The sequence below is a fragment of the Dioscorea cayenensis genome, chromosome 11, assembly GCF_009730915.1.
Source record: "Dioscorea cayenensis subsp. rotundata cultivar TDr96_F1 chromosome 11, TDr96_F1_v2_PseudoChromosome.rev07_lg8_w22 25.fasta, whole genome shotgun sequence".
In the NCBI taxonomy this organism is placed as follows: domain Eukaryota; kingdom Viridiplantae; phylum Streptophyta; class Magnoliopsida; order Dioscoreales; family Dioscoreaceae; genus Dioscorea; species Dioscorea cayenensis.
This window is the reverse complement of record NC_052481.1, coordinates 21,901,792-21,913,253: the sequence shown is the minus strand read 5'-3', so window position 1 is coordinate 21,913,253 and position 11,462 is coordinate 21,901,792. Positions and strand designations below refer to the sequence as shown.

The window sequence follows — 11,462 nt, the reverse complement described above, 5'->3', positions numbered from 1 at the left end:
TGAGCTCGCCGTCGCCGTGTAAACCCTCCGCCATGGCCATGGGCTACCCCCAACTTCGCCTCCGGTTCTCCTCCCGAACCCGCTGCCTTCGATCGCCCGAGATCTCCTGCTTCCGGTGAGCCATTCCGATCTCTCTTCCCCTTGCCGATCTCGTTGCTCTAATGTTTCTTTCACATTTCTTGATCTCGTTTCCTTGTTTTCTTGCGCACTTTTCTTTGATTCTTTAGCGATGAATATGAATTTTTTTTGTTTTGTTTGGGAGTTCATATATTTGTTTAATTTTGTTTTCTTGATGATTTTGATTGATGATCGATTGACATTGTCTGGTTTTGTTTTTGTGATTTGATGGAGATTAGATGGTAAGAGCAAGGGCGCCTACATTAGGTTTTTGGCATCGAATTTAGCGGCTGGGAGTATCATTGGAAAGGGAGGATCGACTATTAATGAGTTTCAGACAATTACTGGTGCTCGGATTCAGTTGTCCCGCAACCATGAATTTTTTCCGGGAACAAGTGATAGGATCATCATGGTTTCTGGTACATTTGATGAAATCATGAGGGCCATGGAATTGATCATTGAAAAACTCAGTCATGAGGTGTTGCTTCTTATGTCACCTTTTAGATTAGTTTTTTTTTTTTTTTCTCAGAAACCTGTGTCCTTTGATTCATTATTTGATCTGTATTGTTTGCTTACTTTGAATTTTGGTTGGTTTGTGTAGGAAGAAGATGGTAATGATGCTGATGGTCTATCAACTTTGAAACTTGCTGTTCCAAACAGTTCCTGTGGTGCTATAATTGGAAAGGGCGGTGCTACCATAAAGTAATATGTAGTTCTTGGCCCCCTCCCCCTCTGTTGTTGTATCTGTTATGATTTTGCATTGTTAGATTTGGAGTTATTCGTTTTGCAATGCACTGTCTTTTGTTATGGTGTTACTTTTCTGCGGTCTAGACTATGCTATCATATTTATTCCTTTATTGGAATCATATTGATTTTGGTATTTTGTTGTCTGCTTCAGAGTTGTCATTTCCAGTGTGTCTTTGATAGTTATTCTGTGGCCAAAACAGTGGGAACTCGTGGATTACTTTCATGGTAACCATATCAATGAAGCTTTTGGATCGTTTGTTTTAAAGTTTGTCGTTTCCACAATGGTATCATTTTTAGTTAAGGTGTTCCTTCTCTAGGGCTTTGCCAGTGTTAAGGTGACATTCTTGTGTACAACCTCCTGAGAGTGGTACTACTATAAAGTAATTGGAAAGGGTGGTGCTAACATAAAGTAATATGTAGTTTTTGACTCCCTCTGTTATCATTGCATCTATTATAATTTTGCATTGTTAGATTTGGGGTTGTTTTTTGTTTCTTCAATGTACGGTTTTTAGTTATGGTGTTACTTTTCTATGGTCTAGACTGTGTTATTATAATTTTTCTTTTTATTGAAATCATATCTAGTTGGGGCTTTTGTTGTCTGCTTCAGAGTTTGTCGTTTCCATAGTGTATTGCTTATAGTTATGGGTGTACCTTCTCTAGGGCCTAAACAGTGTGAACATGTGCACTCCTTTTATAGTAACTCTATCAATTAAGCTGTTGCAATGTTTATTTCAAAGTTTGTTGTTTCTGCAATGCTATCATTTCCTTCTCAGGGCCTTGGCAATGTTAAGGTGACATTCTTGTGTACAACCTCCTGAGAATTGAGTTTCTTTTGTATTTCTTTTATTTTGTCTTAATTGTATAAGGTGTTATCCTGGAAGAGATTTTTGCGTGATTCCGTTTGTATTTATTGAGCTTTCATGAGTAAATACGCATGTTGCTTACCCATTCCATTTGTGGGTGTGGACCATGGAGAGGGCAACCCTTGCTTGTAGCTGTTTCTTTCACTAATTTATGCAGTAAGCTCTGAAGGATCGCCTTGTTGCTTTTACTGCTATAGTTTAAGATGAGATTCTCATACCTTAAGGGCCTGTCTTTTTCTTGAAGTGGAAGTTCTCTTCTCACCCTGGATTATCTGCACTGGCTAACTATTCTTTTCTCCCCTTTCAAAGAACTTTAACATTGCTAGCTTTTTTGGGCATTTATTGTTATGTTATGCTTTACTGCTCAACTTTTTGTTGGATTGTGTGAGCATTGTGGGGATGCTTAATGGATAATAAATTGGAGACTAAAACCAAATTGTCATAATGTTAATGAAATTTTGGTTAGTTAAAACTCTGACAAGGTTTTGATGTCTCAATTTCATGTTTTGTTTGTAACTCTGCTCAGTCATTTATGATTTTGTTAATGAAATATGCTCTCATGCAGGTCTTTCATTGAAGATTCGCATGCTAACATCAAGATATCACCCCAGGATTCCCTTTTGGTTGGTGTAAGGGATAGACTAGTGACACTGACAGGGACTCAGGAGGAATTAATTCGGGCAGTTGAATTAATCTTGTCAAAGCTAATAGAAGATGCTTATTATTTACGTTCCATCTCTTCTCCATGGCCATATGTAGGTATGCACTCAACTGACAAGAATCTATGTTTGGTTTGCCTTGCTAGAACTGTTCATGTGGTTGTCTGCTGATGAATTTTTGGTAATATTTTCCTAGGTATTTGGAAATATTCTAAATTTTCCTTCCCGTTTGTGACACAAAAGTTTTATGCTGATGGAAAGAACATGATTAGTCCCAGCTTTATAAGCTGGAGAAGTGCTAAGATTTTCCTTTTACTCTTTTAGTTTTTCTCTTTAGCATAATTGGTCAATGAGGTTAGAAATTAGCTACCTATGTTGGTAGCTAATTGAGATGTCTCAACCATTAAGGATCTGTTTTTCTATTGCCACTTTTAAATTGTTGGGAAAATATTTCCTGTTAATTAGAAATGTTAGGGCCTAAAATAACTTTTTCTTTATATGTTGACTTTGTTTCTATCATGTTAGGTCTTAAACTTCCTGGTCATCAGGGGGTTTCGAGTGGAATTTCTTCGGCATACAATACAGGGTCCCATGAAACAAATGCCACTGGAGGGAAGTTTCCAAGCAAGGTCTGCTAAAGCATATATAGAACCTGATGATAGTCAAAATTTTCATGTTTAACTTTTTTTGACGAGTTATTTATTAATGTTCATTTTGCTTAATATGTTTGCTGATTTGTTCTTCATTTTATTTGATGCATAACTGACCTACATTGGAAATTGTCTGTATAATTAACTTTTATGTTAGTTGTTTTTCTTTTTTCCCCTTATTGTGAAACTTGGTAATTAGTTCTGGGCATTTATCTCTTTTTCCTACTCTGATTGTTGATTTTTAGAATATGCCCATTGACCATTCTTGCATCATGGGATTTGTGATAATCCATTGCTTCTATTTGTTTATGAGGAGGAGAATCTTCTGATTCATTTTATTTGTTCTAGTTTTCAGTCCTTGGTTTATCATGTTTTTGTATGTGTGGCATGAACTTTCCCATCGTGGAACTAAAATCTAAAATACTATAGAGACTGTAGCAAGGCAAACTGTTGTACTGACTGAACCTCTACACTCGTACAGCTCATGGCCTTGTCATGCTTTGTGTTATCTGTTCTTATAATGCCATCATAAGAAAATTTATTCATAATAATTTTTATCTTATAATTAATTTATATGATATTATTCTTTTCCAGCTTATATTGGAGAATCCAAAGCATTATATTAGTAAATGACTTTTGGTCAATAGCTTTGATTTGGTGCATTGTAGAAGTTGTAGGCTAATCCATATGTCTGCTTTTTATCCCCGTCATCTCACTAAGATAGTGGTTTGTTTCTTCATAAATAATTCATCATCAGACTTAAATTGGCAATCAGGATGATAAGAGGCTGTTTCCATTTTTTAAATTATGTTTGGGTGCATGTGAAGTATTTTATTTTGAAACTTGAACCTCTCTCTCTTGCTCCGGAAATGACCATTCAAGTGAAGTATTACTTCGGAACTTTCTTTCTGTTCTCATTTCATGCTGCTTTTCTGAACATTGTTCAATAAGTCATTGCTATCAAATACTATTTATATAGCTGATTGTTTAGATGTGTGTTATAAATATTCTCCATCCTTTGTTTTATTAGTTCTTTTATTCTTTATGAATCTGGCATAGATTTAATAGCTTCTTTCATTCTTTCTTATTGGTTGCCTGCTTTCTATAGTTGTGTGCTTCTCTAATTTCTTGTGCATGCTGCATCATAGGCTGCTTCTGCAAGATCACCTACTAGACCCCTCGAAACATCAAAATGACACCCTAACATTCGCTGTTCCTGATGAGCATATTGGGGCGATTTTAGGTCGTGGAGGCAGGAACATAATGGACATCACTCAGGTTTGTATCATTGTCATTTTTTTGCAATTTTGCATTCCCCTTATTTTCTAAACACAAAGATTATTTCGTCAAATAGATGAAATCTCTCTGCCATCTAATCTCGTGACCAAAATAAGACCTATGTGGACCTAACAGCAGCGAGGGGATATAAATTTGAAAAATATACCTATATTTGGAATTTATTTCTTGCTCTAACCCAGACCTGAATAGACATTAAATCTGATTCTCTGACTGTCTCTTGAACTTATTCAGTAACTCCGAGGTGTCACTATTGTACATGCTAAAACGTGAATACTCACTGTTTATTCCTCATTGACCCCAATGCAGCTGTTGTCTAACTGAAGAGAATTTATTTATTTATCTGTCTATTTATTTTTAACTTTTTACCTATAAAAAAGATGGCTAGAATTGCAGAGACAAAAACCTCTTCTTCATTTTCACCCTTGGGTATACAAAAAAAGACTTGAGGGTTTATTCACACCATTTTAATGGAACTGAATCAACTGATCAATTTGGGAAATTATTCAATAGAAAACAACTCATGTCACGCAATGATGCATCTGAACATCGGTAAATCATAAATGTGGAAAAATAGTTACTCTTAACTGGGTTTTTTGGGAAAGATGAGCAGGGTGAACCCACTAAAGACCCAGGGACGTGCACAAGCCTCGGTAGAATAAATGGGAATGGAGCCGCGCTCACGTGGGCGCTGGAACCACCCATACACAACCACTATTCACAATTCTCAGAAATGTGCCCTCAGCCGAGAATCGAACTCTCACCACTCGGTGAGAGCTCTATCGGTGACCCGTGTACCAATAGACCCAAAGATCGTACTCTTAACTGGGTTTTGAGTTACCTTCATGATACATTATTATGAAATCTCTGTTAATTTGCAGACAACAGGAACCAAGATAAAGATATCAGAGAGAGGTGTCTTTTTGCCTGGCACAAATGACCGGTAATTAGATATCGATTATCAATTACTTTGATTTCCGATTACTTTGATTGAAGCTTCTTCCATACCTATTTTTTAATATTTTGTTACCTGCTGAATGTTATATCCAGGAAAGTGACAATAACCGGGTCTCGTGATGCAATCGCCGCAGCTGAGGAATTGATCAAGCTAAAGATCACTGCAAATTCTGAATCTTGATCATCTATATACAGCTCTGTAGTTCCTTTAGACGTAGATCATCAGTTCATCGACTTCCCGCTGATCGGCATTCTTCTTCAAACCAATTGGGAGACTTTCATCTGATGGAACCAGAATGTAATGTCCTATAATGTATGACCCCTGTGGGACATGGAAAAAAATTTTTGAAAGAAAAAAGCCCTGTATTTGGGTCACCCAATTGATGTATTTCTTTTGTTGGTACTGTCTGTGAAAGAAGAAGATGAAGAAGAAGATGCCGCATCATTTAATTGAAAAAAATTTAGTTTTATTAAAATATTTAATTAGATTAAATTTTGGTGAGTTTCTACAGAAATTTTCTCTGCAAAATGTGAATTGTAGTTATCCCAATGTTGGTTTGGGGGACTAGCAGTATTGATCCCCAACAAAGCATAATGTTAAAAATATTTATTTATTTATTTATTATGAAAATGTATTATTTTTTAGGTGTTTTTAAATTTTTTTTTAAAAAATGGAAGTTAGAAGAAAAAAGAAAACCGGATTAAAGGACATCTTAATAAAATTTTTCTCCAAATGATTTTTATTATTATTTATTATTATTATTTTCATCCGAAAAAGCAAACTGTATATAAACCATTCATCTCCAATAAAAACACTCTAAATTCTCAAAATTTAAACGTCCGAGAAACATGAAAATAATCCAAACCCAAAGTGATGCAACGTTGACAAAAATGGTAGTCCATTAACGAAGTCTCTGGAACCTTAGAAGTTATGCGAACCTTAAATATAAATTATATATATAAGAAAAAAAAAAAAAGAAAAAAAACAAGCGGTCCTGTCCAACCCACCAAGAAGTCCAACAACTCCACTGACCGTCCACGTGTTTACAAGAGAGTCAAGAGGTGAACCTAAGTGGAGCTTGAGATGGACTCGTAGTGCCTCCAAACGAGCCCAAAGTGCGAGCCATCCAAACCTACTCCTCGTGCCGCGTGGTTTAATTTTGTCATGGACCCCACCACTAACTCGACCAAACCAACATCACCCTCACCTCCCAATCATGCATGCATGACTGACCACCTTATAAATCCCCTCTCATTGTTACGTTCCCACAAAAAACAAAAACTGAAAACTAGGATATATATATATATATATATATATATATGGCAGTATATTCCAAGGTTTTAGCTTTCACACTCTTCTTGCTTCTCTTCTCCGTTGAGCTCATCCATGCTGGAAGAGCTCGGTTCCATCTTAATGGTGGTGGTGGTGAAGGTGGTGGGGGTGGTGGAGGTGGTGGAGGTGGGTTAGGATATGGATCTGGATATGGTTCTGGGTATGGGTCTGGATATGGTTCAGGAGGAGGTGGTGGTGGTGGTGGTAGGTGGTAGAGGTGGTGGTGGTGGTGGAAATGGTTCTGGATATGGGCAAGGATCAGGATATGGAAGTGGATATGGGCAAGGATCTGGATATGGGAATGAATCAGGTGGTGGTGGTGGTGGAGGAGGTGGTGGTGGTGGTGGTGGTGGAGGGTCAGGATTTGGACAAGGGTCTGGTTATGGTTCTGGATATGGATCTGGATTTGGTGGTGGACATTGGTGATCAAACCCTTTTTGAGTATGCCTGACCCTCATGAGAGTTTTAGTTCTCTATATATCTATTTGTCCTTGCTTAGTATTGGAGATTATATATATATATATATATTTACATCCCTACGAAATCTATGGACGTCGCAATTATCAACCGTTGAATCATGATCCAATGACTGACATTGATGAACAGTACCACTGTTTATTATACTGTTCCGAACAGTAATTACTTTTTATATTACTATAATATCTACTGTTCATCATTGTTAGCCGTTGGATCTCGATTCAACGGCTGATAATAGACATTCATAGATTTTTTATCTATGGATGTCCATAGAGATTGGTCCTCATATATATATATATATCGTTAATATTGTATTATTGATTAAAGAAACCACATCTTATGGTGAATGTTTAGTTTTATTTATATAATGTGTATTTTGAGTTATTTATTATAATTTTATGTTTGTTAATCAGGGAAATAATATATATACATATATATTAATATATATATATATGGTGTGTATTTGAATAATTCAAAAGATTGTTCAGTTTGTTTTCTGGTTGAGTTGGCATGCCATGTTGAAGGCTTTGTTATGGTAAACTCATCCCTTATAAATTATAATTATAGTTATTAAATTTAACTAATTAGAATAAAAAATCTAAAAAATAAGTTACTAAAATGACAATTTTGCTCTTACATTGGTGACATGCAAACTTAAACATATCATGGGAGAATTTTAAACAAAAAAAAAAACCCTAAATAAATTTTAATAGTGTATGTATTTTAAATTATTAAGTTTTGCATTTAAATTATTATTTTTTATCAATACAGTGATATACAGTGCAAGGTCTTGGATGTCATTTCCCAAGTTTCAATGACATTTTTCCGAATACATCCCTGATTTATTCTGAATTTCAAACATGTATAATTCCTATAAAGAGAGGGATATTTTTGCAAATATACAGAGTCTTGGTCTCCTCTTCCTTCTCTTCCACGTTTCTCGTTCTCCATTCTCTTCTTCTCCGACCTTCAAACCCTAACCCTAGAAAATAGATCTCCAAACCCTAGCATCAAGGCAAGCTCTGGAGCTCCCCTTCGTCGATCGGATCTATCGACGACGAAGAAGACGTGGCGATCTCACTCGACCACCACCACTTCCCGATGAACTCTAACCCTCCGGTCGCCGGTGCTGAATCCTCATCGAGACTTGCGCCGGGGTTCCGTTTCCATCCTACTGATGAGGAGCTTGTGGGCTACTACCTGAAGCGCTACATCCTCGGCCGCAAAATCCCCGTCGATGCTATCGCCGAGGTCGATATATACAAACACGAGCCATGGGATCTCCCGCCGTTGTCCCGCCTCCAGAGCCGCGACATGGAGTGGTACTTCTTTAGTCCCCTTGATCGCAAGTACTCCAACCGGTCCCGGACCAATCGGGGCACCGCCGGTGGGTACTGGAAGACCACGGGTAAAGATCGGCCGATCCGGAATGGCACACGCTGCGTTGGAATGAAGAAGACGCTCGTCTTTCACTCTGGCCGTGCACCGCATGGCGAGCGCACTAACTGGGTCATGCACGAGTATCGCCTTGAAGACGATAACCTCAAGCTCTCCGGTGTTCCTCAGGTGTGTTTCATAAGAATATATTAGGGTTTTGTTTTCTTCCGATCTTGTTCTTGATTTGATCTTCTTGGTATTGAGATTTGTTTTCTTGGGGTGGGTTTCTTGGAAGGATGGGTATGCCGTTTGTAGGATTTTCCAGAAAAGGGGTACGGGTCCACAGAACGGGGCGCAGTATGGGGCACCGTTCGTCGAGGAGGAGTGGGAGGAAGCCGATGATCTTGCGATGGAGACAGTGAACGGAGATGGTGTGTTCGTTGGTGGTGGGATCCAGGATTTCTTTGAGGAGAATGACCTATTGCAAGTAAGTTTAATGAATCTGAATTGCTTTACAATTAATCTAGCTTTATTTTTGCTCATAAAGTAGCAAAATTGAAATCTTGAAAATTCATTAAGGGATTATGTATTACTGGGTTAGATGTGCGCTTTCTTGATGGTTGAATTTGCATGTTAATTGAGATGAAGCATCTTCTTTTATGTATCATTGATATTTTCTGAATTTTATTATTGTTCTTGTTGAAATCATAAAATTGAGATGAAGCATGACTGGGAATTGCTCTTAGTTGAACCATTTTATTGATGTTGCTGTGTGTTTTCATTTCATTTTATTTTATTTTATTTTTTTTGCTTTGATTAGTTATTTTACATGTAGCTTGAAACCAGAACAATGTAGGTTGCTTATTTAAATGTTTGTAACTTTGTACTGCATTAGGCTTTTGAAATTCAATTCTCAGTGTTGGGCTAAATGGATAGATTTTGTCTGCATTCTCCTTAGTGTGTGCACGTGTGTGGTATATACTAATCTTTTATAAACTTGCTTCCAGGAACCTGAAAATTTGCCTCTTTCCCACGAGAATCCTGATGAGCAGGATGCTGGGAGCCATCTTGAAGACGTACTTCAATATCCTATTTTTGGTGATAACGCCAATGGTGTTACTAACGTACCTGGCTTACTAGAGGATCCAACATTGACTAATATTGTAGGAGCGAGTGCTGTGAATCTAGAGCAATTTGAAATTTTTCCATCCCAAAATGATGGTTTTGTGGAGCTGAATGATTTTGTGCGAACTCTGGGCTTGGATGAGGATACAAATGAGTCAGCTGAATTTTTCAGCGGGTTTCCTGCTGACCAGAACATTCTTATTGATGAGGAAGAATGTGGTAATCCTCTAGAAGTCAATATAGAGGAATTCTTTGATATTATTAATGAAAACCTTGACGTGCCGCAACAACCACTTCAAATACCTTCTGCTCTTCAGGATGTTCATCTGCAACCTAATGATTCTCAATTAGCTGAAAATGTTCCAATGTTTTATGATGCGCCCAACCATGGTCCATCTTATGGTCAAGATAGCTTTTCATGTTCTAATGAATTTTGCCCACTGGAGGCTGAGCCATGGGGGTTTGATAGGGTGGATGAGTTGATGGAGTACTTTGATGCAACAGATAATAGCTTATACTACAATTCTTTGGTCCCTCCAGGAAACTTGGGGAATTTTGATTCCTCCAACTTCAGCCAGGCCAACCTTTTTGTCGAGGTATACATGGTCCCTCCTTCAACTGGCTTGTAATGGTTGCAAGCGAATTGTTGACAAAACGTGAAACTTTTACTAATTTGGTTGCTTCTATACAGTTTGATGGCAGCAGTGATCCACCTAATGATGCGTTGCCTCAAGCTTCGGACACAGATGCTGGACTGGGTGCATCATCCTCTGGAACATTACTGACTGCAAATGAATTAATTAATAAAGACAAGAGTTTCATTTGTGAACAAGGTATCTTTTGTTTATTTTTAAATGCTTTTCAAGCCATTTGTCAGAAATATGTAACAAATTAGTTACCCCTTGCATCTCCAATAATTTTATTCGGAAAACTAAAAGCACATGGTATGGCCTTTTCTTGAATTTCTGTTTGATCGGAAGTTGTATTACCTATTTTAGCTTTTTCCGTTGCCCATGAAGTATTGAGTCTTTTTGAACTTAATATGTACTAGCTGTCCTTGCATGTTCAATTTATACGAGCAGGGATCTTAGATTTTCTGGAACTATCTGCTGCAGGTTTTGACAAAAATAATGCCAGTGATAAGACCTTCTCAAAAAGCCTTGTGCACATGTTGGGCTCAATACCTTCGGCCCCTGCTTTCGCAGCTGAGTATCCTGCAGATCCAGTTAAATCGCTTGCCTCGAGTTCAGCAGACCTTTCAGTTAGCTCTCTCCATCTAACTGCTGGGATGATCCATATAAGCAGTATGGCAGTGGTAGACGGTGCAAACCGCTGGTCCTTGCAGAAGAATGGGGATATGAGTTTCCTTCTTTCATATGGAATGTATGGTGATGCGAAATTAGGCCAAATTGTATGCCTTGAACCCATCACAAAGATGTCTAGTGGATTCTTGTCAAGGATGATTCGATGTGGTTTCTATTGCATCTTCCTTTCAACCCTAATTCTCGCAGCAAACTGCAAGATTGGGGTGCTTATATATACAAGGTAAGTTAACGGGTACATGATGCTGCTTTTGTGACATTCATGTGGTATGACCCGCAAAGATCCATAGATGTTATGTGCCAGCTTATGTGCTCTATAACTGTTGTTGTTACTAGACTGTACTAATAGATATTTGCATGTGGTTATCCAGGATGTCTAGCAACTCTTACCCATCACCAGGTTTGTCACCTTTGGTGGTTTTATGAGTATGTTGCCGAGCAATGGTTGAACATATCTATCTAAAGTGAAGAAGATATATATGTTTGTTTTCAGAATTCATTATTTTGCTCTCTCATCAGATATCTTTGTTTGATGGTTG

The 11,462-nt window shown here is 37.7% G+C and overlaps 2 protein-coding genes and 1 pseudogene across 2 annotated transcripts; all 3 read left to right on the top strand.

The window, feature by feature from the left end:
* The first annotated feature begins 5 nt into the window (after positions 1-5).
* Positions 6-5,740, top strand: LOC120272524 (annotated as a pseudogene).
* Positions 5,741-6,609: 869 nt separating this feature from the next.
* Positions 6,610-7,331, top strand: LOC120271785 (putative glycine-rich cell wall structural protein 1). Its single transcript, XM_039278458.1, has 3 exons — positions 6,610-6,826; positions 6,885-6,953; positions 7,306-7,331. The coding sequence occupies exons 1-3, from the start codon at positions 6,610-6,612 to the stop codon at positions 7,329-7,331; spliced, it is 312 nt and encodes a 103-aa protein (XP_039134392.1).
* Positions 7,332-7,583: 252 nt separating this feature from the next.
* Positions 7,584-11,422, top strand: LOC120272523 (NAC domain-containing protein 78-like). Its single transcript, XM_039279361.1, has 5 exons — positions 7,584-8,665; positions 8,772-8,963; positions 9,484-10,197; positions 10,293-10,434; positions 10,717-11,422. Exons 1-5 carry the CDS (start codon positions 8,201-8,203, stop codon positions 11,148-11,150), a joined length of 1,947 nt encoding a protein of 648 aa, XP_039135295.1. The 5' UTR covers positions 7,584-8,200; the 3' UTR covers positions 11,151-11,422.
* The last annotated feature ends 40 nt before the right edge of the window (positions 11,423-11,462 follow it).

Coding starts and splice junctions, on each gene's coding strand:
- LOC120272523 (XM_039279361.1), top strand. CDS start 8,201: ATGAACTCTAACCCTCCGGTCGCCGGTGCTGAATCCTCATCGAGACTT. Junction 8,964..9,483: donor AGGAGAATGACCTATTGCAA/GTAAGTTTAATG, acceptor ACTTGCTTCCAG/GAACCTGAAAATTTGCCTCT. Junction 10,198..10,292: donor AGGCCAACCTTTTTGTCGAG/GTATACATGGTC, acceptor GCTTCTATACAG/TTTGATGGCAGCAGTGATCC.
- LOC120271785 (XM_039278458.1), top strand. CDS start 6,610: ATGGCAGTATATTCCAAGGTTTTAGCTTTCACACTCTTCTTGCTTCTC. Junction 6,827..6,884: donor AGGAGGTGGTGGTGGTGGTG/GTAGGTGGTAGA, acceptor GGCAAGGATCAG/GATATGGAAGTGGATATGGG. Junction 6,954..7,305: donor TGGTGGTGGTGGTGGAGGAG/GTGGTGGTGGTG, acceptor CATCATTGTTAG/CCGTTGGATCTCGATTCAAC.